General features: G+C 40.7%; 1 protein-coding gene across 1 annotated transcript; it reads right to left on the reverse strand.

Annotated features, from left to right (window-relative positions):
• Window positions 1-2,506: 2,506 nt before the first annotated feature.
• Window positions 2,507-26,932, reverse strand: ppil6 (peptidylprolyl isomerase (cyclophilin)-like 6). The gene is made up of 8 exons (XM_052024983.1): window positions 26,874-26,932; window positions 15,842-15,937; window positions 13,392-13,580; window positions 10,098-10,160; window positions 8,352-8,499; window positions 6,134-6,190; window positions 4,845-4,980; window positions 2,507-2,666 (listed from the first exon to the last, which is right to left on the reverse strand). The coding sequence occupies exons 2-8, from the start codon at window positions 15,908-15,910 to the stop codon at window positions 2,555-2,557; spliced, it is 774 nt and encodes a 257-aa protein (XP_051880943.1). The 5' UTR covers window positions 15,911-15,937; window positions 26,874-26,932; the 3' UTR covers window positions 2,507-2,554.
• Between the last annotated feature and the right edge of the window lie 1,004 nt (window positions 26,933-27,936).

Consider the following 27,936-nt stretch of genomic DNA (forward strand, 5'->3'; position numbering starts at 1 on the left):
TGATTTCCATACCATTTTGTTGATATGCATTACTTATTTAACCCTTCCATTTATAATGTAAAATTAAAGCAACAGCAAATCATGACAAGAAATAGTGCAATTGCACTGAAAATTAGGGACTGCAGATTTAGTGTGAAATAGGTTAATGGAATTCATCCTGAAGAAATTGAGAGGCTAGAAAGCTGGAATAAAAACTGAAAATATTTCGCAGTTCGGACAGTATCTTTAGTGAGAGAAAAGGAGTTAGCAAGCTTTCAGTCAATAACCCACCCTTGTCAGAACTGGAAAATGTGAAAAGAAGTGAATTAAAGTAGCAGAGAGGGTGACTGGTGGATGCAATAAAGAGGGTAAAATTGTTGGAATGAATGTCCTCTTTCTGTGCTATACTCTTCTATGAAACTGTGGATCTGGTTTGGTCAATGTAGAGAGGACCACAACATGGGCAGTGAATATAGTATGCATCGATGATGTTAGTAATAGCACGAATGGAAACAAACATTCTGACTCTGTTTCTCTTTCCACAGATGCTGCCTGACCTGCTGAATGATTCCAGCATTTTATGTTTTTATTTCATATCTCCAGCATCTGCAGTTACATTAGATTTTCAATTAATTCAGGTCCTTTACAGTCTAGCACATTGATAGGAAGGGCTGAATTTTAATGCACTTTGAAACAAAAATCATCTGGTATAAAGAGAGAAGCTATATGATTTTTGGAAACTTAGCTCTTGCCTAAAGATGTGCACATATTTCTTGGAGACGCAAGAGACTGCAGACGCTGGAATCTGGAGCAACAATCAATCTGCTGGAAGAATTCAGCAGGTCAAGCAGCATCTGTGGGAGGAAAGGAACTGTAAATGTTTTGGGTGGAAACCCTGCTTCAGGACTGAGAGTGGAGAGACGAGATGACCAGTTTAAAGAGGAGAAGGGGAGTGGCAAGGAAGGATTCTGGGGCGATTGGTGGACTGAGGAGGGGTGTAAGATGACAGGTAGGTAGTGCCAGGTAGGGAAGGTGAGTTGGAAGTGAATGATAGATGGAGGCTGCCTCAGAGGTCCCACTTGTAAGGCAAAATATACTGCCAGAAGCAGCACTTCAATTCTCCTCCCCTTTCCTGTCTGCTACTTGTGCCAGCTGATTGATACAATTTTAATAATTACAAATAGGAATTATTGAGGAAATGAAAACTTAGAAATTTCCCAGCATCTGCCTTCTGCTGTTGAACTAAATCAAACCCATGCTACATGTAAACAAACAACTTCTGTATATCAGTATTTTAAAAGCTTCTTTGGACCAAATTCAAACAGAGGTAGCCTCTATTTTGTGAAGACTATCTCTTTGGGTATACCAACACCCCAGGTGGCCACACTTGCCGACTACCCACTGTCACATAGTAGCTGTTGTGTCTCATGGGCCACAGCTGTGTTCGGAGCCTGGCTCCTCAGGTATGATGGGAAAGGGGAAGCACACCTTTTCAGCCAATTTCTGGAATATGACACACATTCCATGGTGCCGGCTCAGCCTTCCAGCCCTGTTAATGTAACTACAGTTATCCACTCTTTCTGCAAGTAATGCTACAGTTGAACTCTCTGTCATTGTAAATGTTCAATGTCTGGTTCTTGTAAGGCATGAAGGTTACTTGTTGCTTATCAGTGTTGTCCATGTCAAAAGAACATGGACTATTTAATTATTTGAGAAGTGTGAAAGGAACTGAACATAATTATTCTGTGCAATTTTTTTGCCAAAATCCCTTCATCTGACTTTAAGATAGAGGCAAAGCCAATAACAGAGCTACGAAGATGACTGGGTTTAAGGCACTAACCTAAGGAACACATAACCTGAGGAAAGCAAGTACTAGGGCTGGGATTATTGACATCCAACCATCTTGCTTCTGTGCATTATTACTCTGGCTAGTGCCTACAATATTCCTACTTTGGCATAGAGAGTACATTTTAAATCTACTGCAGTGGCTTCAGGACATTCTGAGGATTATAATTAAGTTCTTAAGTGTGTGTGTAGCTCTGGAAGTATCTTTCTATACCACTGGACCATAATTACTCTATAAAACAACAAAATGTGAGTTTAGTCAGCAACTAAACAATGACATGACCATATAATAACTTGTTCTGCCCAAGATGGTAGGCACCAGATCAGTTCTCAGACTTCCAGACTGTCTGGGTGGTTGAGTTACCACAACCCAGATTTTCCTGCAGTGCCTTTGTGGAGCCCATGACTTCTGCTTAGTTGTCTGAAACAAGATCCTTGAAGTGTTGGCACATGTCTGTATCCAAAAACTGTTGCTTGATGAAACAACTTATAGAGACAAAGTATTTGTCTGTAAAATCAGCAACAGTAAATTGCAGTTTATGATAAGGGTAACTAATTGTCTTCTGTCGCTGTGGATTTCCCCCAGTTCATTTATAGCATCAAATATTAATATTACAACAAAATAATAGTTTAAATTGTTTATATGGTGTAAGAAATATTTTATTGTGAGGAAGCCGGAAGAAAACTTGAATGGGATGTTATTTTAAGCAAACTGAAAGAGTAATAATTTTTACGGAGAATAGTAGCCACAATCTGTAATTTTACATTCCACAGCTGGTCTCTCATTATACGTGGGAACCACTTCGAGTTTATTAAGAACTTCTGTACCTGCTATCAGGTGTCTGTCAAAAAAAGATAGAGACAAGTCGGGTAAGATTACACATTGAAGAAAAAGAAATGAAAAACTATGGTTAACTGTGGGTTATTTCAAGCAATTCTGCGATACCTGATATCTAAAAATATTTGACCAAAAAAGTCCTGGATGGTATGGGGGAGAAAGCATTTTTTTTTTCACCTTTGGTCGTAAATCTCCATCAGTTTTTTTTCTTGGCTGCTCTGTGAAAATAGTAAGTTCTCCCTGGAAAATTTCTATCTTTATGTGTATTGTCCCACACCAAGAACTATATATTTTTCATATTTCTCATGACATAAAGGGAGACGATTTAGTCAATGGAGACTATTCTGGTTCACAGGGCATTCCCATCAGTCCTACTCCCCCACCTATTTTCCTGAAACCTGTTCTCTCTCACGTTCACACCAACTTCTCTGATTCTCCTGCCACCCACGTACACCAGGTGCAATTTACAGTGGATGATTAATTTGTCAGCACAGATGTGGGAGGAAACTGGAGTGCTTGGAGGAACCCACACGGTCACAGGGAGAATGTGCAACCTCCACATAGACAGTACCCAAGGTCAGGATTGAAACTGGATCACTGGAACTCTGCAGGAGCAGCCCTGTTACACCACTGTGCCCTTACCCTCACTTGAATTTATCACACAGGATCTTGACATTTAATCACTTAGTTTTTGATTTATCTCACCTTCTTTGAGTCTTTTCAAATATGGCAGTGCCTTCAATTATTGGCCTTGAACCTTCCCCACGATTTCCGATTAAAAAATATATAATCCCACCACCTTCTCTAAGTGGACTTGCCTGAAACTGTAAGCCTGACTTTATCTGACTATCCATGTGCATATAGATACAATGCTTAGTCAAATGCTGTGTGTGTGTCCCCGTGTTTGTAAGTACTTGTGTCCTTTTTATATCAATTTTTGTCATTTGGACATTACTGACAAGGGCAAATTTATAGCCCTTGAAAAGGCGGTGGTGAGCTGCCTTCTTGAACTGCTGCAGTCCTCCTGGTAAAAGTGTTCCCACGGTGCTATTGGGAAGGGAGTTCCATGATTTACACCCAGCAATGATGTGGGACCAGTAATGTATTGCATGGCTTTAAGGTTATGGATGGGAGGTTCAGGGGAGATGTCAGGGGGAGGTTTTTCACCCAGAGAGTGGTTGGTGCATGGAATGCACTGCCTGGGGTGGTGGTGGAGGCAGATACATTGGACAGGTTCAAGAGTTTGTTGGATAGGCTTATGGAGGAACGTGAGATAGAGGGATATGCGGGAGGAAAGGGTTAGATACTGTGAGGGTGGTTTGATGGACGGCACAACATGGTGGGCCGACGGGCCTGTTTTGTGCTGTATGGTTCTATGGTTGTCCTTCTTGATGGTGGATGTTTGGACCACTAGTGCAAAGAGGTCGGGAACCGACTGGTCCTGCGAAACGCAAACTAGGCATTGGCAACCAGGTTACTGGTGAGAAAGAGCTATTTGATAGCACTGTTGATGTTAATTCCCATCACTTTGATGACTGAGAGTGCACTGATTCAGAGGCAATTAGCCGGATGAGATTGATCCTGCCTTTTGTGAACGGGACATACGTGGACCATGTTCCACGATGTCAGTAGGTACCAGGATTGTACCTATGCAGGAACAGCTTGGCTAGAGGAATAGCCAGTTCTGGAGCATAGGTCTTTTATACTGCTGCTAGTTTGTGTAGTCCCAATGCCTTTGACTAACCAGTGCTCTTAGCCCTTTCTTGATATAACAAGGAAGTGAAGACAAGCTTCAGTCATGGTGGGAATTTTAGCCAAGGTAGATCATCTGTTCAGCCCTTCCAGCTAACTACTGTTGTGAATGCTTCAGCCTTGTTACAGTACGCACTGCACCAGGCCATGAAGTTACAGATCATGTGGGGTACCTTTCTGCTGTTACTGATGGTCCATACTAGTCTATCCCATTGAACACAACTGTAATGCCACAAACACAAAGGAGGGTGTCTTCGGCATGAAGACAAAACTATCTCTAGGAGGACAGTGTAGTGGTCACTTTTACCAATGCTAGCATGGATATACTGTAGGTATCTGGCACATGTAATGAGGATATGGTCAAGTAGGTGCTTCAGTTGGCTTGGTTTACTTTCTTCATCTGGAGAAAAGAGAAGAAGGAGAAACCTACCCAAACGATACAAATCTGGTATTCATCCAAAGTGCTGGTTGAAGTGTGATGTAGAACTGACTTCCATTAGTATGTGGTCCCTTGTTAGCCATTCCTAGGACTCCTCTTTTGCAGTGTGAGATTGCAAAGTTCTCATCTGGTAACAAAAAGCATACACATGCATCATTCACTTTTGCTAATGTTGGCCGTGGTCTAAGTATTTTCCTTTTGGGACCTGGTGATATCAAGCATTTCATATTATAAGGTCTTCCTACTCTCTGGTCAATGGTCTACATTAACACCAACCTGAACACCTCACCACCAGTTGTACTTATTTCATGTATATTTAAAACCACAAGATAAATCATACACAGAATAAACTATTCAAATCTCAAAAGGATATTTTTCATGAAACTAATTTATAACATCTAAACTGGTTCATTAAATTACTACTTTGTAATTATGCCTATCTATTGATCTCCATAAGTTTGATCATTTTGACCTTCAGTTGAATTAGTGCTAAACTTGCAGTAAATGTCAATGTGCTTTCTACAGGAACTCATTATATTGCATATTTCTGCTTTCCTTCAAGATGTTCCATTGGAATAATACCCACAATGTATTTAAATATTTCAATCTTGTATAGGTGTAATCACCACAAACAATTCAGTCATTTGGCTTCAATCAAACAACAATTGTAAAGGACAGTTTGCTTATATGTTGTTTGTAAGCTAACAGCAATTGTCCCATCTAACGTTTGTAAAACTGATTCATTTCATAGTATGTGTGCTTTTGCTATATTGTTTGATAGACCCAACACTTTCTTCAATCTTTCTCCACACAATGCAGCACCTTACCTCTGATTAGCTCCATTCCAATGGGAAGTTTATCTCCAGAACCAATGTCATGCCAAATTCAGCCATCAAGCTACAGTACGCAGATGCGCACTTTCAGAATCTGAGTCCAAGTCAGGTTGACTTGTTCACTCGTTGAAGTGTAGTCATTTGCTCTGGGTGTCTGTGAGCTTGTAACAGATATTAGTTGCTAGCTGAGATGCATTTAAAGGGATAGACAAAAAAAGAAGGAACAAAGAAGAAAGTGGTGATTGAGTTAGATGAAGCACTGAACGAAGCTCATATGGAGCATAAACACCAGCATGATCCAGCTGGGCCGCTTGGGCTTTATCTGTGCTGTGCTTCAATGTAGTGTGACTCAACTTTTACTGATTATGGTAATGCAGTGAGACAAAGACTGCAGAATCAATTTTTTTTCCATTAGCTTATGACTGTCTCATTTCCAATCTTTTTTACCGTTAAATGTTTCTCCGTAAATAGATGCTCCACCGTCTCCTCTATTTGATAGAACATCTGTGGTTTCAGAAAAGAAAGATAAAAATATGAATTATTTAAAAAAAATTTTTACGGTTCCCCTAAAACCTTTGAACCTTATTAGTTTGAAAATATATACTCATTCTGTATCACTGTGCCTTTGGAATTAATTTTACTGAAGTCTATCAGATTAAATTTAACATTACACGTACCTGACAGTTTTTTTTTTACCACCCTTGCTCCCTGGTCCATCCATCCACTGCATCGCGTCCAGCCCTAACATCACCAACCACAGCCCGGACTCTCCATTTCATGTAGAACCAATGGAGGAACACGTTATTTTGGATCTCATTTTGTGCAGTGAAGAGGATTGACTGATGATCTTTTTACCAAAGGCTTTTTGGGGACAAGCAACTCCCAATATATCATTTTATATAGATATTGAAAGTGATCAATTTAATAGAAAACTAGGGTTTTATATCTAAATAAAGGAAATTAAAAAGGCATGAGGAGAGTTCAGAAGAAAGAGAGATCTCATCAAATGCTACAAAATTCTTGAAAGGTTCGACAGGCTGGATGCAGGGAGGTTCTTTCCCTTGACTGAGGAGCATAGCACCAGGCAGCATAGTTTGAGAATAAGAGTTAAGTGGTTAGGACTGAGATCAGCAAATATTCCTTCACTCGAAGGGCTCTGGAGGCTTAATCATTCAAAACAGAGATCAACAGATTTCTGGATGATAAGGGAACTGAGGAAACTGTGTGAAGTACTGAAAAATGGTGCTGAGATAGAAATTTAGTCATTATCTTGATGAATCATGGGGCAGGTTAGAAGGGACAAATGGCCCACTCCTGCTCCTATTTCTCATGTTCTTATGAAGACACAAGAGATTCTTCAGATGCTGGAATCTGGAGCAACACACACGAAATGCCGGAGGAACTCAGCAGGTTAGGCAGCATCTATGGAGGGAAATAAACAGTCGATGCTTCGGGTCGAGACCCTTCATTGGGACTCTTGTAGGCAGGTTGGAAGATGACTTGCTTCCACCCAAGTTCTGCAATGATTGCTGTCAATGTGTGATCCACATATTCTGCCAGAATTGCGACAGGAGGTGCTTGAAGAAGTGGGCGGGTAGGTAGCTTGGAGGGGGTGAGAACCTTCCACTGTTTTTGCAAGGCTTCCATGTACTCCCAAAGATACTTGCAGTTCTCAGTGCTGTCCCGGATGCTTCCTCTCTATTTTGGTTGCTCCCAGACCAGCAATTCCCATGAATCACTGGGATTTTTTTTTCCCAAAGAGGCCTTGAGAACACCCTTGAAATGTTTCCTCTGTTTTCACAGTAACATTTACATTGATGGAGCTTGGAGTAGCTGTTACCAGAGACTGGTGTTGAACATGCAAACTATTTGGCCCATCTATGGCACTGGCTGACTGTACTTGCAGCTGTGAAGTTGGAGATGCTGACCAGGAGATGAGGCTGATGTTGGTTTGTCTATCCAGCCAGTGAATGTGGAGGATCTTGTAGAGACTCTCCAGTGCTTTGAGGCGCCCGCTGTGGGCAGTCCGTTTTGCCGAAGAATACTAGAGGATGGGAATCTCTCCTCCAAGGAAGCCTCTGCAATTCAGTCATAAGGAGAGATTGAATAAGCTGGATTTGTTTTCCCTAGAGCAGAGGAGGCTGAGGGGTGACCTGATAGAGGTGTACAAAATTATGAGAAAGATAGATAGGGTAGATGGTAAGAATCTATTTCCCATGATGGGGGTGTCTACGACAAGAGGGCATAGGTATGAGGTGAGGGGCAGGAGATTTAGAGGGCATCCGAGGGGGAACTTTTTCACACAGAAGGTGATTCAAGTCTGGAATACACTGCTTGAAGAGGTGGCGGAGGCAGATACTCTCACAACATTTAAGAAGCACTTGAATTACCAAGGCATAGAAGGCTATGAACCTATTATGGGTGAATGGGATTAGTACAGATAGGCACAATGGTCAGTGTGGATGCGGTGGGCCGAAGGGCCTGTTTCTTCGCTGTATGATTCTAATTCATTGGAGTCTTCTAACCATGTTATATAAACCATAATACCATCATGTGGTTTTAAACCTAGGAATAGTTACAGCTGTGGATACTCCAGAAGTGTAGCATTCTGATCAAGATGACTGAAATGGTACAATCAAGTTCTTAAGTTAGATTGCTGTCTCACCTCCTCCTTGAATCCAACCATTCCTCACTAGTCTGTGAAATACAGTTCCTTTATAGCACAGTTGTATGCCTGTAGACGAAGACCCTGCCTCTGCTGTGCACAATGCCTCAAAGTTCTCGCAAGTTTTCGGACAAGTATCTGTAAAAAGCTTTGAATAATCATTGATTAGTATTAATTCATTATTAGCTGACTGATCATAAATAAGCTTTGATCTCTCCAAAGAAAGAAAGATTTGCATATATATCGCTGTTTTCATGACTGAAATAATTTAATGCTAATAAAGTATTTTGTGCTCCTGTAACCATTGCAATGTAGGAAGTTTCATACTATTAAGGTATTAGAAACAGCAATGTGCTACGCTGGTTTCAGTAATAATAATGGCCAGGTCATGGGTAGAACTTTGTACCTATTCAAAGTAAAGCCATGAGACTTTCTACGTCCACCTGCGAGAGCATCTCTTCAGTACTGTGCCACATACTATGTATTAGCCTAGATTTTAGAAACACAAGAGACTGCAGATACAGGAATCTGGAGCAACAAACAATCTGCTGGAGAATCTAGGTTTAGCCCAGATTTTAGTTTTCATTTCTCTTGAGTGGGGTTTAAATTCATCACCTGTTGAATTAGAGGTGAGTAGCTATTCAATATTGAGCTAAATGACTTGGTGGGTACAGTACAATTGGAGTTACCATTCCTGCATTAGGTAAGGAGAATAAACATGGGCAGGTGACCACTACTGACTGTCAGCCACTGATGCCAATTGAAATGTCTTTCTATGTATGGACTTAAGGGCGATTCCAGGTCGAGTTATCTTCTACCTCCCAATACATTTTCCAAGCTTATATATGGAACCTTAAGTTTATACATTGCTTTTCCCAGACTCAGCTTGTCTTACAGTATTCCACAGCCAATGAAGTCAATGGTATTGACTGAGTAGTAAATACTGGCCGGTTCACTGGATTAACTATCCTGCTCTTCTTGAAGATGGTGCCATGCTATCTTTTACATTCACCCAAGAGGCAGATTTTTTTGATGTCTCATTCGATCTGAGGGTTTAGCACTTTCTTAGTACTGCACTGCCGTGATTTTTGTGCTGAAGTCATTGGAGGAAAGTTACAACTTTCCAAGAGTGCAGCCAACTGGGGTTGAAGAGATGGATGCTGTTATTTTCTGTGGCATAATATACCATGGCTTCATAATGAGTATACCTTGGAAACTCTCAGAACATGATACAAAATCTTCACCAACTTAAAAGAATTACCAGGGTTCCAAGGACTTGTGGGTGAATTCCACAATAATACTTGGTCTCCCTTTCCCTCCTTGTTCTACTCACATGCAGAAGGACCCTCAAGCCAGCAAGTGGTGGCTGGTAAACTGTCTGCAAAGAGCACACCAGCTACCATTCAATGAGAAACCCAAGCACACATGAAGCAGGACAGACTGGCTGCTCCTAAATATTTGACAAATCTGGAAAACATGTTTTATGTGAGTCAATGCATTTAAACTTAAGTGGTTCTAAAAGTATAGTTACATTTAAAATGTAATAATTATAGTCTTATATATTTTAGAATACTTAATAAAGATATCATAAATGGAAAATGTATTGAATTCATTGGAATCGCAATATGAAATACCACCAGCAGATGATATTCTCATATGTTTAGCATGGCCAGTCTAAGACAAATTTCTTCCCTGTTAATTCTGAAGGTAGGAGGGCAGAAAACAACTTGTCACTGCATTCCTTACCTCAAATAATAATCTCCCTATAGGTTGCTGATCAATGGAAATCTCCATGTAAACAAACGTGTGCTGCAGAAAACAAAGACAATTCATAATACATTAAACCAATACAACTGAGTTTTCTATCAAGAAGTTTGGTAAAATTGCTCACTGTCGTTCCTAAGAAGACAAAGAAACAAGAAAGGTGATGGAAAACCAATCTAAAACTTGCAATTGTTGCCTGCTTTGAAGCTTAGTGTAGAAGGTGTGCTGGAGACAGGCAGGAAGGCAGCTGACATGAAGTTATTTAATCAAAAACTGTAACTGTAATTCATTTACTTAAGAGTAAGAATAATACATTATGGACAGAACTGAGCAAATTTAATCAGACATTGCACAGCATTTTTCTTCACAATGGATGTGGGCATCACTGGCAAGGTCAGAATTTAAGCCCTTGTAATAAGATATCTTTATTAGTCACATATACATCGAAACACACAGTGAAATACATCTTTTTGCGTAGAGTGTTCTGGGGGCAGCCTGCAAGTGCGCTACTCTTCCGGCGCCAACATAGCATGCCCACAACTGCTAATCTTTGGAATGTGGGATGAAACCGGAGCACCCGGAGGAAACCCATGCAGACACAGGGAGAACGTACAAACTCCTTACAGACAGTGGCCGGATTTGAACCTAGGTCGCTGGCGCTGTAAAGCGTTACGCTAACCACTACACTACCATGCTGCCCACCCCTTTTTACATCAAGATGGTGGTGGTGATAACTGAGTGAATTACAAGGCCATTTAAGAGGGCAATTTAGAACAAAATCACGCTGCTGGGAGTCTGGATTTAATTATAGACCAGACTGGGTAAGGACATTCATGAGGTTGACATTCATGACAATCTGATAGTCTCTTAATGACCATTCCTGTTTTAAAAAACATTCCAGATTAATTTACTGATTTAAATTTCCCAGTGGGGTTGGTGAGATTTGTAGTTATGTCTCTGGATCTTCAGTCCAGAGCTCTGGATTGCCAGTCCACCAACCTAACCACTATACTCCAGTGCCTGGGCCAAGTTAAGGAAAGGTCCAGATGATGCAGACAAAAGGCCATTGACAAGAAAACAGCTCAAAGACACGGGATTTGGAATAGAAAGAATGAAAATGAAAATCTTGCAAACTTGTGTTGAAATTGCCAAAAGTGGGCTAGATTGATAAAGCAGGTTGGCAGCATGTGAATGAGCACAGAGTTATTGATTTTGGTACAAAGATAATCTTTATCAATGGGGTGTTGATGAATACAATGTACATATGTAACAGCTTTAGATATTATTCCAGGGAGTTCAGATTTTCTGCTTGGGTCTGAGATTGCAGTGGGATTATATCTGGAGTCTCTTCTCCAGCCTCACTGCTGTTTCAGTGCCACAATACTAACATAATTGACACAGATTGGAGTCCACTTTTAAAATTTACACCAATAACTGAATGTGGTCTCTGCTCACAGTGCTTGAGAGAACTTGCCAAACAAGTTTTTTGAGGGTAGAATCCCTTCAGTGGGTTGATGAGGGAGAGAGCAGGGGGTAAGGAAGGGGGTCAGAGAAAGTGGGAGGATGGTGCACAGAACTGCCAAAATAATACCAATGCACCAGGTGGCAGTGATCCACCATTCTGCAGGCAGAGGTCCCAACACTCCAACGGCACTCTGAATTGAGCTAAGGTAAAAAAAACAGGAGTTCTGGAAATGGCTGGGAACTTGTCTTTGACATCACTAATTATTAAAGATACAGGCTGACAGGATACATTTGATATGGAGATCTCGCTACATTGTCCAGACTTTACAGTTAAGGCAGTGAAGCAGAAAATGCTAAAAAAAGTGATTGTGTGAAATTGTTGATCCCTGAATTTTATAATGTGCCTAATCAGAGGATGAGATGCTGATGCTCAACATTGTGCATGATTAGAACGGTGTAGGAGGTCAGAGTGAGGTCAGACTAGTAGTTGGATGCGGATTAAGGTGATGGGGTGATCCCTGTCACTTTAACGAACATTGTCTTCTGCCCGACATAATACAGCCGACTAGGTTAGCTGAGGTTGCATTTCAAAAATAGGGAAGAGGATGTGCAAGGGACCTGTTGCAAACAAGGTTTGTTTTACCTCACCAGGAAGAGTCCAGTGATTACCAGATATTCTAGCTGGGAGGATCGCCCCAAGGTAAATGTTAATTTTTTTTTGTTTGAGGTGTGCCAGCAGTGCAGAACCATGGCCAAATATAGTCCCAGAGTCATTCAGCTCAGTACTGACCCGAGACTTCGTCAGGTGCCAGGTTGAGGAAATAGTACACAGGACATATGGTGTTCAGTAACAATGCCGTCTGGGGAAACCTTTTCCTACTTAAAAACAAAGTGCTCCACCCAGTATGGACTATTGGCTTGGTTGGGAGTGTGACTTACTGTGACTGTCAAGGTCATTATGGGTGGACTTGTTAAGGGTATGAGGCTGGGAAGGTGTCTTCTCAGTAGTTTCCAGAAATTCTCACTGGGCTGTTTGGAGTCAAAAGTAAGCTTCAACTTTAATAGTGAATGATGAGCTGGCAGTTCTCTCCACTGACTCTGAAATCCTGGCCATTGAGTCTTTCCTATCCTGATATTCAATCTTTGTAGTGCTGGCAATCATGTGCTAGACTCAATACTAAGTTTAGCAATGCCAAGTAATGAGCATTACCAGCATTTTCAGATTTCCAGCATCCATCATATTTTCCTTCAATAATTTTGGATAACAAAAATTCTGCTCCCCCCTTTTACCTTTTGTTTTTTTACGTACATCTTTATCACCCTCCTTCACCTTGCACTGGTCATCCCTTCTGTCACTTTCTGCTTTTATTCTACATAAGTAGTCCCAGTTTTATCAGAATTTGGCAAGGTTCTGAAAAATGTAGCAATAACCAAAGTACTTTCAACATAAATTTATTTAAGGAGCTGTTGTACATGTATGAATAATATTACAGAGGTAAAGGACTATTTGGAAAATGTTGGCAGACTAGTCAGAGAAACCAAAACAGTGAACAGGGAGAATGCAACATAAAGACGAGAGCCATTACCTCAAAACAAAAACAGATCTGAGGTAAACGTGCTGGACTGTTGCATTATCTGGTTTAATATTAAAATTTACAGACATTTACCATTACTACTTGCAAGTTCCACATATTTTGAACCTTTTTAGGCTCCTCTGCATTAATTTTGAACTCATTTGATATAAGAGCAGAAGCATGTGGATGAATTACTCTAGAGTGTAGCCTAACATTCTAAGGAAATGCTGGGGCTCACCTTGGTGTCCTTCAGGTACTTTGAATAAAAATCACTGGCTATTGCTTCATACAGTGGTTTAGGTCTGCAATCTGTGTAACTGAACTCAGTGCTCGCCCACTCCAGGAAATCTTTTTCATCACCAAGAAGCTGGCCATTGAGGAAGCACACAACGCAAGAACTGAAGCCCCAGACATCATTTCCTCTCTCCTGTACAAAAAAAGAGTAATTACACTATAACTTCCACAAATGTAAAACACTGTGCTAAAGGGGAACCATCTTAAAACATATTTGGTATGAACAATGATGCAAAATGGTAGAAATTGTACAGAATTACAGATGGTGGCCATTCTGCCTATCTACCTGTTCCTATCAAACATTATAATCATCCTAAAATACCTCAAATGGATCATGATAATCCAGAGATTACAGGAGTAGTGCATAGTACCCATCAATGAGCTAACTGTCCATACACATGAACCTGGACTACTCTGACTTCTCTAGTTTTAATTGACTTAATTTTGGATCAAGTTGAAGATGTTACAAATGTCTGAAGCATCCCTGGAATTGGCATCTGGTAGATGAAGTTCCCACTTTTTGTTTAAAAACAGAAAATGCAGGAATCACTCAGTAGCTCAGACAGCATCTGTGCAAAAAGTAAAGCTAATGTTTCAGGTCAAAGACCCTTTGATATTACTGAAACATGAAATCAGTTTTTTTTCTTTCCACCGATGCTGCCTAGTTTGCTATGAGCTTCCAGTGTTTTCTGTTTAGTTTCAGATTTCCAGCATCTGCAGTTTTTTTTTGATTCCCACTTTGTCTCCTTCTGATGAGCCAGTTGTTTGATGCTTCATCTCAAAGGATAATTTAGATCTCATGCTAAATGAATTGTAATGACCCATCAATTTCTTCAGGGGAAGGCTGGCTCTTTATTGACTACAATAAATTGAAATGTAGCCTGAGACCAATCAACCTTCCCAATGGGAATGTCTGGAAACTGCTGAGAGGACTTCTTCCCTCAAGCCCGCAAAAAAATAAGAATTAAAGAATAAATGAATTTCCCAACTACGGTAACTTTAACTTGAATTTAGTTTCATTTGTAGGCCGGAACATGTATTTAACTCTGGATTAACCATTGATAGAACATAGTAACAAGCATTTTGGTCCACGATGTCTGTGCTGACCATGATGCCAAATTAAACTGATCCCATTTGCTTGCACATGATCCATATCCCTCCATTCCCTGCACGTTCATGTACCTGTCTAAAATGCTCTTAATGCCACTATTATGTCTGCACACCCCTGGCAGCACATTCCAGACACCTACTACTTTCTATGTAAAAAACTTAACCGCACATCTCCTTTAAATATTCCCCCTTTCACCTTAAAGCCATGTCCTCTAGTATTTGACATTTCTACCCTGGGAAAAATACCCTATCTACGCCTCTCATAATTTTATGAACTTCTATCTGATGCTCCAGAGTTTGTCCTCTCTCTCCTTATAGCTAATACCCTCTAATCCAGGCAACATCCTGGTGAATATTTTCTGCACCCTCTCCAAGCCTTCACATCCTTCCAAAAAATCTGCCCAGCATGTACGAGGTGTATGAGAGACCACTGGTCCTTTTTAAACAATGTTTCTTTAAAAAAAAACAGGCTGAGAGTTGAAACTGCAAGAAAAATCCCTTCCTTTCACAAAAGAGAGATAGAAAAACAAAAAAAATACTGTGACTGGGCTAGAGCTGTTGCTGGAAATTTGAAATAAAGGAGAATGCTCGGAAAGCCCAGCGCATCAGGCAGCATCTGGAGAGGTTAAAACTGAGCTACAGCAGAATAGAGCAGGAATTAAAAAGCTAAGTAAAAAACTGAAGGCATTGGAAACCTGAAATAAAACCAGAAAACACTGCAGACGTGTTCATTAGATTTGGCAACCCAGGCTCTGGAGAAAGAGAAAAGCAGAAATTACTTTTCCTAGACAGTGTCATTTCATTAAGGAGAAACATAATGCCAAATCTTGCATGTCCAAACGTAGATACATATTGGGATGAAGACTTGAAACTAAAATTGATTGGGGAAGTTGAGAAGGGAATAGGAAGGAGATAAGCACCCTGGATCTCAGGGTTTCTAATGTTGATACCAACAAATTTTAGGTTTGAACAAAGGCTCTAAATCTGAATGGGAATAGTCGATGTTCGCCTCACTAAACTAACATCTAGCTTTGCTCTCCATCAGAGAGGCCACTATATGTTGCTGGTACAATGGCTATTCCCCACTCTACTTCAAGTGCCCTAATGGCTTCTGCTTTATGGGGCTCATACTTAAAAATGCAGAAGAATGCAGTGTATTTTTGGGGTTCCAATTTTGCAGATCTATAAGGAAAAATCCATCATTGAGATAATTAAAGGCAGAGCTACTCACAATCAAATTATACACATTCTATTTTAAATAATAAAACAAAAAGCCACAAATACCTTCTTCATCTCAGCCAAGTAGATATCCCATGCAAATTCCAAAAGTGGCCGGATCACTGGCTCAGCCATCTGGAAAGGAAATGTCAGCCTCAACACCTATGTAAAAAGAATTAGTTACATTTTAATTTTTTTAATTTCAGCCTATTGTTCTACACTTTCCCATATATTTTGAGAGTTTTTTTTGAAGAAAGCATGGGATTGCCACTCAGTTTTGTGTGAACTATGTATTCTGATCTGTCTAGGTCTAATTTTAAGGTTCACTTCTTGTAGATTTTTTTGACATAATAAATAATTATTTCTACACTAAAATTCAATAATATAAAACTCAACTAGATGACCAATGTTGCTAACGCAACCTATCCTTAAGGTCTTCTGTCACCAGTGTTCTTCTGGTGAAATATCTCTCCCGAGGTGTGTGCCCAGATGTCTATGTAACTAACATAACTCCACCTCTTGCAATAAAGTCCAACATTTCATCAGTCTTTTAATTACTTTATTACCTCTCCGTTAGCTTTGAACATTGGCTCCTAAACCTCTCTACACTTCCACTGGATAATGCTCCCATCCATCTTCCTTGGGTTCAAAGTGGATGAGTTTGGAAGATCTACCCAGATCACATTCTACTTTCTTTCAACAGCTTGCAGTGGAAACCATCAGAGCCTTGAGATTTATTCCAAATTAATCTCATTATTCTCTCACACCATTATTCTCTCACGCCAAGGACATTCCATTAAATCTAGTAAGCTCCTCCCCTTGATTTAATGGGCAGGGTTATACTTACATCAGGTTGGCAGATCTATAGAGAACTACAGACCACATCCTCTTATGGGTCAGCTCAAATCCCACTTCCACACCTCTGCATTGAGACATGGAAGTCAGAGGCAAACTAGAGGTCAGGTGCAGATACAACTGAACTCTGACCTCCCACTCCACTGCTGGACTCACCAGGTGTCCAGAGCCAGATGCACTTCACAACCAGCCCCTCAGTTTGACACCAATCATATCTGGCATAAATCATCAAGCCAAACTTGAGTAAAATAGTAAATAACAAGAAGGTTTCTTTATTTTTCTTCATTATAGTTTATGCTTTAATTAATTTCTGGTCATATAAATATATTTAAATGCATTTATTATTTTTTAGCAATAATGTTAGTATTTTAATTATTTAAAACTAGAAATTCAAAAGGCCTTTGTTAGCAGCAACCTCTCAGAGCTTTAGGATTTGGCACCTAAGGCCTTTGCTGCTCATGGCCTTCCCTGCCCCACAGGACAGCCCTAGCACTCAGACCTCCAGTTTGATCGACTCCAGAGAGCCACAAAAATGCAGCCCTTAGAACGTAGAACATTACAGCACAGTACAGGCCTTTCAGCCCACAATGTTGTGCCGACATTTTATCCTGCTCTAAGATCTATCTAACCCTTCCCTCCCACATAGCCTCCCATTTCTCTATCATTCATATGTCTATTTAAGAGTCTCTTTAATGTCCCTAATGTATCTGCCCCCACAACCTCTGCCGGCAGTGCATTCCACGCACCCACCACTCTCTGTGTAAAAAAAACTTAACCCTGACATCCCCCTTATATCTTCCTCCAATCACCTTAAAATTATGCCCCCTCGTGTTAACCATTGTCGCACTAGGAAAAAGTCTCTGACTGTCCATTTGATCTATGCCTCTTAAAATCTTGTACACCTCTCATCCTCCTCTCCAAAGAGAAAAGTCCTAGCTCACTCAACCTATCTTCATAAGACATGCTCTCCAATCCAGGCAGTGTCCTGGTAAATCTCCTCTGCACCCTCTCTAAAGCTTCCACATCCTTCCTATAATGAGGTGACCAGAACTGAACACAATACTCCAAGTGTGGTCTAACCAGAGTTCTATAGAGCTGCATTATTACCTTGTGGCTCTTGAACTCAATACCCCGACTAATGAAGGCCAACACACCATACACCTTCTTAACAACCCTATCGACCTGCACGGTAACCTTGAACGATCTATGGACATGGACCCCAAGATCCCTCTGTTCCTCCACACTGCTAAGAGTCCTGCCATTAACCTTGTATTCTGCCTTCAAATTCGATCTCCCGAAGTGTATCACTTCACACTTTTCTGGGTTGAACTCCATCTGCCACTTCTCAGTCCAGATCTGCATTCTATCAATATCCTGTTGTAATCTGCAGCAACCTTCTACACTATCTACAACACCTACAACCTTTGTATCATCAGCAAACTTAGTAACCCGCCCTTCCACATCTTCATCCAAGTCATTTATAAAAAAATCACAAAAAGCAGGGATCCCTGCAGAACACCACTGGTCACTGACCTCCAGGCAGAATATGCTCCATCTACCACCACCCTCTGTCTTCTATGGGCGAGCAAATTCTGAATCCACACAGCCAAGTTTCCCTGGATCCCATATCTCCTTACTTTCTGAATGAGCCTTCCATGAGGAACATTATCAAAACGCCTTACTAAAATCCATGTACACCACATCCACTGATCTACCTTCAAAATGTGCTTTGTCACATCCTCAGAGAATTCAATCAGGCTCTTGCAAAGCCATGCTGATTGTCCCTAATCAGCCTATGCTGCTCCAAATGCCCATAAATCCTTTCTCTAAGAATCTTCTCTAGTAATATGCCCACCACTGAAGTAAGACTCACTGGTCTGTAATTCCCAGTGTTATCCCTGGGATACTCTCTTTCTTAAACAAAGGAACAACATTTGCCATCCTACAATCATGTGGCACTACTCCTATGGCCAGTGAGGACGCAAAGATCATTGCCAAAGGTGCAGCAATCTCTTCCCTCGCTTTCCATAATAATCTTGGATATATCCTGTCCGGCCCCAGTGACTGATCTATCCTAATGTTTTTCAAAAGTTCCAACACATCCTCTTTCCTCACATCGACATGCCCTAGTGTATCAGCCTGTCGTACGCCATCCTCACAAACATCAAGCTCTCTCTCTCTGGTGAATATTGAAGCAAAGTATTCATTAAGGACCTCCCCTACCTCTTCCAACTCCAGGCGCATGTTTCCTCTTTTATCCCTGATCGGTCCTACCCTTACTCTAGTCATCCCCCTATTCTTCACACATGTGTGGAACACCTTGGGGTTTTCCTTGATCCTACTCATCAAGGACTTCTCATTGGAAAAGCTTGGGTGGGAGTGGCCAGCAGGACAATCCAACCCAGGTTGTTTTCATAGAATCATAAAATCATAGGATTGTACAGCACAGAAAATGGGCCCTTTCAGCCCACCTCACCCATGTTGACCGTGATGCCCATCTACACTAATGCCATTTGCCTGCATTTGACCCGTATCTCTCTATGCCTTTCCTATCCATGTCCAAAAGCCTTTTAAACATTGTAATTGTATCTGCATCAACCACATCCTTTGGCAACACGTTCCAGATAACCACCACCCTCTGTGTGAAAAAGTTACCCATCAGATCTCCTTTAAATTTCTCTTTTCTCACCTTAAACCCGTGCCCTCTAGTTCAAGACTCCCTAACCCTAGGAAAAAGACACTCTTTATCCTATCTATGCCCCTCATAATTTTATAAACCTCCATAAGGTCATCCCTCAGCCTCCGACGTTCCAGTGAAAATAAACCCTGCCTATCCAAACTCTCCATTCCAGGCAACATCCTGGTGAATCTCTTCTGAACTCTCTCTAATGCCACCACATCCTTCCTTACAAGCCAATGCTTTACCCTCTTTTGCTGTGAAGAACAATACAAAGTTAGTAAGAGACTCATAGAATGAAAATCATTGGAGCACAAGAAGCTTATTTGGCCCATCAAGTTCCTGTTGACTGTTTAAGGAGAAAATCAGTCAGTCTTACTTCCTTACTCTTTTCCCAGACCCTATAATTTTTTTAAAGTTCAAATATTCATCTAACTTCCTTTTGAAAAACACAATTGAATCGACATTCACCACAATTTCAGGCAGTGTACTCCCAGATTATAACTATAAAAAAGGACTTCCTCTTGTCACCGCACTGAATCTATTCCAGTCACTTTTAATCTGTGTCTTCTGTTTCTTGACTTCCCCACTAATAGGAATAATTCCTTGCTACTTATTCCACATAAACCCTTCATGATCTGGTAGACTTCCACCAGAGAATCTATCTTTTCTGTTGTACTCAACCAATCTGTCTGATGCCTGGGACAAACAAACCACTTCTTATTGTGTCAGTTCAGTCTTATCCACATCTTTCTCTGGAAATGCATCCAGCTGAACCCTTAGCAACACAAAAAGCACTGGAGGAACTCAGCAGATCAGGCAGCATCTACGGAGGGAAATGGATAGCTGACGTTTCAGGTTGAGACCCTGCACCTAGACTGGTAAGAAAGAGGGGAAATAGCCATTATAAAAAGGTGGCGGGAAGGGGTGCAGGAAGAGCTGACAGGCAACAGATGGATCCAGGTGAGGGCGGGTGATAGGCAGATGAGGGTGGGAATGATGTCAGAAGCTGGGAGGTGATAGGTGGAAGTGACACAGGCTGAAGATGATGGAATCTGATAGAAGAGGATGGGGGAGCATGGAATAAAGGGAGGGAGGTGGGGAGGGGAACCAGTGGGAGATGAGCAGATGGAGAGGGAGGGGGTGGGGGAGGAGAAAGACTTAGGGTGATGGCGGCCAGTTGGATCAGGAGAAGAAAGAAAAAAATGAAAAATAGGGGGCAAGGGACAAAGGGGGAGAGGTTACGGGAAGTTTGAGAATTCGATGTTCATGCTGCCAGGTTGGAGACTGCCCAGGTGGAATATGAGGTGTTATGTCCAGCTTAATCCTTAGGTGCCTGTGATCATCTAAAAGAATTTGTCTTTTCCTGCGTTGTGTGACATGATTATACTTATAGTTTCCAGGTTTTTAGTTGGTGTCCCATAGTTTCTGAATCATTTACCGATCTTTTGCAACACAGTAGCGCAGCTAGTTATCTCACAGCTCCAGAGATCCAGGCTCAATCCTGACCTCTAGTGCTGTCTATGAGGAGTTTGTAATGTTCTCCCTGTGATTGCATGGGTTTCCTCCAGGTGCTCCGATTTCCTCTCCCATCCCAAAGATGTGGGTTGGTAGGTTAATTGGCCACTGCAAATTGCCTCTAGTGTGTAGGTGAATGGTAGAATCTGGGGGCATTTGATGGGAATGTGGGGAGAATAGGTTGCAGGGAAAATTAATGGAGGAGTGGGATTGCTGTATAAACTGACAGAGATTTCATAGGCCAAAATGGACTTCTTTGTCATAAGGACAGTGGAAATCAGAAACAATTTGTCCGAATGATTATCAATTCCCTTCATAATGAGATCCTTTGGAAATCTACTATTCTTTCTCAAATCTTAAATTCTTGGCATCCACTGACATAGATCATTTTTTATGCTACATAGTCACAAGCCAACAATGTCATTCCTGCAGGAGATTAACTTTTAACAGCCAACAGTAGTTCAAATAAATTGTAAATATATCTTTGTAAAACAGATTGCCATTTTGATTTGTAATACCTTCTTGTCCCCATTTTCGCTCTTGCAATTGCAATTTATTATTTATGGATTGTGGCTCAATTTGAATCAAACAAATCACTTAAAAAGACAAATCAATGAAGCATCCTTAAATCACCTTAGCAGTTACTGTCACAGTATGAAATCTTGAATCTTGCAGCAGCCCCACCACCTCTAACTGGAAAGGCGGATCCATTCCCAGTTACTCTCTGTGAACAATTATGCAGGTTCTTGGAAGGTGTTCACAGGTTACCATAGAGAAACATGGGCAATGTTCATAAATTGAACAATCACCATTTTACAGAGACCAACATCCCTTGTGGTGGGAGGATATAACTCACATTTATCGTGTCATGATCAAGAAACGCTCACAATTAATCATTTGTGATGTCACAGCAAATTCACTTTCAGCATCATTTTCCTCCGTTTAAGACACTGGTTACATCAGAAAATAACACCAAATATTCTTACAATTCTGACAGGATTGCTTTCAAACATAACTTTACCAACAAAGAAACAGAATACAAGGATGGAGACACAAGTGACTGCAGATGCTGGAATCTGGAGTAAAAAAACAAACTGCTGGAGGAACTCAGTGAGTAGCATCAGTCCTGATGCAGGGTTTCAACCCAAAACGTCGACAATTTCTTTCCCCCCACAGATGCCGCTCAACCCGCTGAGTGCCTCAACAGTTTGTTTTTTTTGCTCCAGAATACAGGGATGTACGTTCAAGTTAAAAATCTACAGTACCAATTAGTGTTTCAGAAGTTTGTTTATCTCACAATGCTGTTGGATGATGTAATTTCCATGTTTTTTTTAAAAAATATGCCATAATTATTAATACTAAAATGTTATTAAGCCCACATAGGCTATTTAAAGATCTTAATGGTCACACCACTGATCTCTCAATTAGCTCACTTTAGCCCACTTGAATTGATAGAAACCAGTCAAGTGTTTTCTTGGCACAATTTCACGGACCAGTTTACCCAAGGTCAGAGCAGAATGTGAATAGGCTGGAGAGGATGAATGCGGAATTATTATCATTAACGGAATTTTTTGATTCTGCTCAGAGGATAATGCTGACAACAAAGTAGATGCCAAGAACAAAGAGAAGGTGAGTCCTCGTAAGAGACATCAAAAGAAAGCAAGGCACCTAGGTCAGAGTTGTTCAGAACAGAAATCCAGGAACAGGGACTACAGTGGGAGGAGCCAAAGGCACAACAGGAAAATGTACTAGTGGAATTCAAGCTCATTGGGACAGAGTCCTTAAGACAGCATGATATCAATAATGCGAGATGACTGTGGCAGAATTAATTGAGACAATTCCAGAAAAGGGAGTGTGTAGGGAGTCAAATAATCTAACAAATCTTACAAGCGTTTGATTAGTTCCACTGCCTCATCACAGGCTACGTGCTGCAGAAAGCATCGGCCACGCCTCTTATCTGCTCTCCTGACAACCTTCTATGAAGTTTAACTGAGCTAAAAACACTGCTTCCGGTCCAATACCATTCCCCTGCACCCCCCCCCCCCCCCCCCGACCCCCCCCATCCACCACTGACAACAACTAATTTAGAGAGAGGAAACAAACTTGTTAGCCTGACCTAGGTAATTGGGAAAATGCATTCAATAAGGTCCGACACAGGAGATTGATGAACAAGTTTAGAGCACGTAGAATTTAAGGGAAATATACTAGTGTGGATTGAGGGTTAGATACTAGATGGAAAATAAAGAACACAAATAAATTGGTCCTTTTCTGATTGGCAGTCTATGGCTAGTGGGGCACTGCAGGGATCAGTACTTAGGCCCCAATCTATATCAATGACTTGGCTGAGGAGATCAAATGTAACATTTCTAAGTTTGCTGATGACATGAAATGAAGCAGGAGTGCGAGTAGTGATGAAGATGCAGAGAGGCTACAAGGGGATACAGACAAGCTGGGTGGGCAACAAGAAGGCAGATGGAGTACAGTGTGTAAAATTGTCATGTTATCCACATTGGTAATATAAACAGAAATGCTAAGTATCCTTTTGAGTAGTGAGAGATTGGGAAATATTGATGTTCAAATGTATATGTCTTGTGTCTAAGTCACTGAAAGCTAACATGCAAGTACAGCTGGCAATTAGGAAGGCAATTGTTGTTATCTTTTATTTCAAGAAGGAATTGGGATACCTTATTACAATCCTTCAGGGTTTTAGTGAGACCACTCCTGGAGTATTGTATACAATTTTGATCTCCTTGCCTATATAAGGATGTACGTGCTATAGATGGAGTGCAGCAAAAGTTCACCTGACTGGTTGCTAGATTGGCAGAATGAGTAGGCTTTGTTCCTCTACAAAGTATTCAGAGGGCTTGACAGGGTAGACACAGGGAGGATGCTTCCCCTAACCAATCTAGAATTAGGAGGCCATTAAGGACTGAAATGAGACTTTTTTTCACTCGGAGCATGCTGAATCTGAATCTCCCTACAAGAAGACCATGGAAACTCGATCATTAATTGCATTCAATATAAGATTAAAATAAGAAACAAAGGTATTGGGGGTAGAACAGGAAATGGTGTTGAGGTAGATTATGATAATGTTGGCAAGCACTGGAGTGGGTGTGGAGATTTAATCCCAGCTGTGTAAACTTTTTGCGTATGCTGAGAGAACCAGGACCACAATAGTAACCATGCAACAGGATTGTTGTAAAAACCCAACAAGTTCACTTATGCCTTTCAGGGAAGGAAATCTGCTGCGCTTACCTTCTGTGTGACCCAAATCCACCAGAGTGTTTGACTTTACCTGCGTCCTCAGATCAGAGGCAATTGGGAATGGGCAAATAATGCTGGCACTGCCAGCGAGTTTTACATCCATGAATAAATAAATGAAATAAAAATTCAAAGTTAATAGCAAGCTTGTTGTCTGGTGCATAGATCTTTTCTCAATCAGTCATTCTATTGTGGTTTGCCTCGTGCTAAACTCTATTCCATTAAGGAAGTCAAGAGAATTTGTGCTTGTAAGAAGGTAGGTGGTCTTGTAAAAATTATAGGAAGTGTTCATTCTTATAATACTTTCTACTGAAGCAGTTCCCTTCCTCTATAGGTTTACAACACCTCTTTCAGCAGGCTATAAAATACATTTTACATTGTATATTAATCATTGACTACAGTGTAAGATAGTAGCTTAGCAATACATTAAGTGTAAGATAAAAGCTCATGGTCTTTTGTGAAACAGGATGTGAATTTGAACAGTGAATTAATCTGAAACTCACTGCCAGCTATTAAGTATGCATTTCAATTCATATATTTCTTTTAAATCCTATGAGTTCACCACTTCACTGGAGTGGAGGACATTAAGGGGATTAGACAGGTACTTTCAAAAGAAGGAAAGGAGCTATGCAGAGGGGGAGCTGGAAATTAGGTGACGTTCAATGAGCCATGACAGTTGTTTTTAAATGGTGATGTGACTGTAAACTGTACAGTATAAAATATATTACATGCTGTAAATTACACTCAAAGCATATTGGTGTTATTTCTGCACATGTATATTACTGGTTCTGTGCATTGTGCACATTTTACGCATTTGATGCTGTACTTGTCTTGTAATACCCTTCATTTTATAAACTACCCTATTCACAGAGCGCATCTGCTCATAACATCTGGCAGGCTATTATAAGGATACAGCAACACCATTGATGTTATCCATATTAGCAAGAGATCAAAAGACTGAAACTTGAATGTCTCAAAATGTCACAACATTAAACCCTCAGGTAATTATGTCATTAATGTCTGTAGCCAAATCTGTATTTCTAACATACTACAGAGAAGACAACACTGTAGTGAGGATCAGCAAACAAATTAGTGGGAAAGGGGCGAGGAAAGAGGGAATATTCATACTAGTGTAAAACATAACTTTTTTTTAAAACAGATTTGAGCTTGTGTCCATCTCTCTCAATAATACTTACACATTTCCAGTCTCTGGCCTAACTTCCCTTTATTCTTGAGTAATCAGACAGATGGTTATTCAACCATGTGTTGGGAGCTGAACTAATTATGTACTTCTCAGTGTTCAATTAAAAAGGCAGGGGCAATGTGAATGAAAAATTGGTGAAAAGTGAACTGTTATATATTTGACTGAAGAGAAGTATGCAATAATACCTTTCGGTTTGTATGCTGTACCTTTTGATAAATGCTAATAACCTGGACTAGCATACATTACAACAGTAATCACATATCAAAATTACTTGAACATCAAAAAAACTGCAGATGTTGGAAACCTAAAATTAAAACAGAAAGTGCTGGAAGTCCTCGGCAGGTCAGGCTGCATCTGTGGCAAGAAAAACAGAGTTAATGTTGCAGGTCGAAAACACTTCATCAGAACTGGGAAGGAAACAAAATAAGTTTGTTATGCTACAGGGTGGGAGATATCTCTGATTAAGCTGCAGGGAAAGTGGGAAAGGGGTGTCTCCGATAGGGTAAAACCAGGGTCACCATGGGAATAAACTTTAAACAAGGTTATCTAGTCAATGAGGGAATGGATGCAGTTAAGAGTGAGTTCTGTCTTTGTTCTCACTCTCTTTACTCCTATTCCCTCATAATCTTGTTTACAGTTTAATTCCATGGTCACCCTGGTTTTACCCTATTGGAAACACTCCTCTCCCATCCTCCCTACAGCTTAATAAACTTCTTGTGTCTCCTTCCCAGTTCAGACAAAGGGTTTCAACCTGAAATGTTAACTGTTTCTCTTCCCACAGATGCAGCCTGACCTGCTGAGTATTTCCAGCATCTTCTGTTTTTATTTCAAAATTATTTAATTGACTGGAAACCATCTTCGAATGTACTAGATTGCAAAAGATGCTACATATGCAATTCTTTTTTTTCTTTGTCCCTCAGGTCGCAGATAATATTTAGCCCTCAATCAATATCACTGAAACAAATGATAGAATTAGTACAAGAGGACACCATTCACCAGCTCAATGTAGAGTATACCATTCTGTCCCATTCCCCCATTCTTTCCCTAAAATTGAAAACTGTTTTCCCTCCCAACATCAGGATCTCAACACAAAAGGTTGACTTACACCTTTTGCCTCCACTGTTACTGCTTGACCTGCTGAGTTCTTCCGGGATTCTGTTCTTGTTTAACAAGGCAGTGGTGAGCCATCTTCCTGAAGCACCGGTGACAATGTGGTATAACTGAGACGGTTACAAGTCCATTTCACAAGATCACTGGGAATCAACCACACTGCTTTGTCTGGAGTCATACAAGGACAGGCCTGATAGCAAGACAGATTACCTAACTAAGTGAACCTAATGGATTCTTTACTACAACCTGGTACTTTCATGGTCACCATGTACTGAAACCAGCTTTATACTCCTAATTTATTTTATTAGTTAACTGAACTTAACTGCCCCATTAATTCAAGCATCTGAATTATTAGTCCAGTAGCATAGACACTGCATGTGCTTGTATTCTGCCACCAAGAAGATCTTAGTATTCATAAATTATGTCTCCTTTAAAACAAACTTTAAATAAGGAATCAAAAACATTTTAATCACCTCTGCTGTATACTTTGCTTGGCAAAAAGCTGGATCTGTGAGGCAGCCAATTACTTCAAGCTGTAAACACGGAGCCATGCTGAAAGGCGAAATTGTAAACAGACATGTAGTTTCCATGGAGAAGGTCAAGGCTCTGGAGAGGAACTTCCCAGCCATGAAAATAGGACCAGCTAGTTTCAAACAGTCTACAGGAGAGCTAATGTTTCAGCAAAACAGGTCTCATATTGCAGGGGAGATTCAAAATACAAATCTGCAAATATTCAGTAATTTAGGATCAGAATGATTGCTGCAAAGAATCAATTCAGAGCACTAGCAGCACAGCATGAACCTTGTTTCACTTAAGATCACATTCTGGGTATGACCCTTTTTCCTATATAAAGATTATGGGAAGGATCTTACAAATCTGGCAAATATGCACACTATATGAAAATATGAGAGAAAGTTGCCCATCTCAAGAAAGGCAAAAAATAAAAATGAAATGCTGGTCAGGTAGCGCCTATGGAAAGAGAAACAGAGTTAACGTTTAAGTTCAAAGACAAAATAAAAACAAAAAGTGCTGGAAATACTCAGCAGGTCAGGCCACATCTGTGGGAAGAGAAACAGAGTTAACGTATCAAGTTGAAGACCCTACATCGGAACTGGGAAGGAAACAAGAACAGTTTGTTAAGCTGCAGGGAAGGTGGGGGAGGGGCGAGTCTCTGATAGGGTAAAATTCAGGGTGGCCGTGGAACTAAGCTGTATGCAAGGTTATCTGGTCAATGATGAATGGGAGAAGTTAGAGAGTGAGAATGTACAATGTAGGGGTTGTGAAATGCAGAGCAGGAAGACATGTATGGCAGGTCAGGCTGGGTATGTCCTCCAGTCCCAGCAGGAAAAAAAAAGGAGGAAAAAAAACTAACAAGCTGAGCCCTTATTGCAGACGGACAACTGACAGACAGGGAAATCAAGTTACCTGAAGTTGTAGAGTTCAATACGAAGTCCAGAAGACTGCAATGTGCCCAGATAGAAGATGTGGTCCTGTTCTTCAAGCTTGCATTGGGCCTCATTGTAACAATACACGAAA

Source organism: Pristis pectinata, chromosome 10 (assembly GCF_009764475.1).
Source record: "Pristis pectinata isolate sPriPec2 chromosome 10, sPriPec2.1.pri, whole genome shotgun sequence".
NCBI lineage: Eukaryota > Metazoa > Chordata > Chondrichthyes > Rhinopristiformes > Pristidae > Pristis > Pristis pectinata.

Bases quoted from the DNA above. Each gene is read 5' to 3' on its own strand.
- ppil6 (XM_052024983.1), bottom strand. From the start codon at position 15,910: ATGGCTGAGCCAGTGATCCGGCCACTTTTGGAATTTGCATGGGATATC. The intron at 10,161-13,391 runs GTGAGCCCCAGC...TGTTTTCTGCAG, and splicing joins AGTACCTGAAGGACACCAAG to CACACGTTTGTTTACATGGA. The intron at 4,981-6,133 runs GTAAAAAAGATT...TTTTGTTACCAG, and splicing joins TTACGGAGAAACATTTAACG to ATGAGAACTTTGCAATCTCA.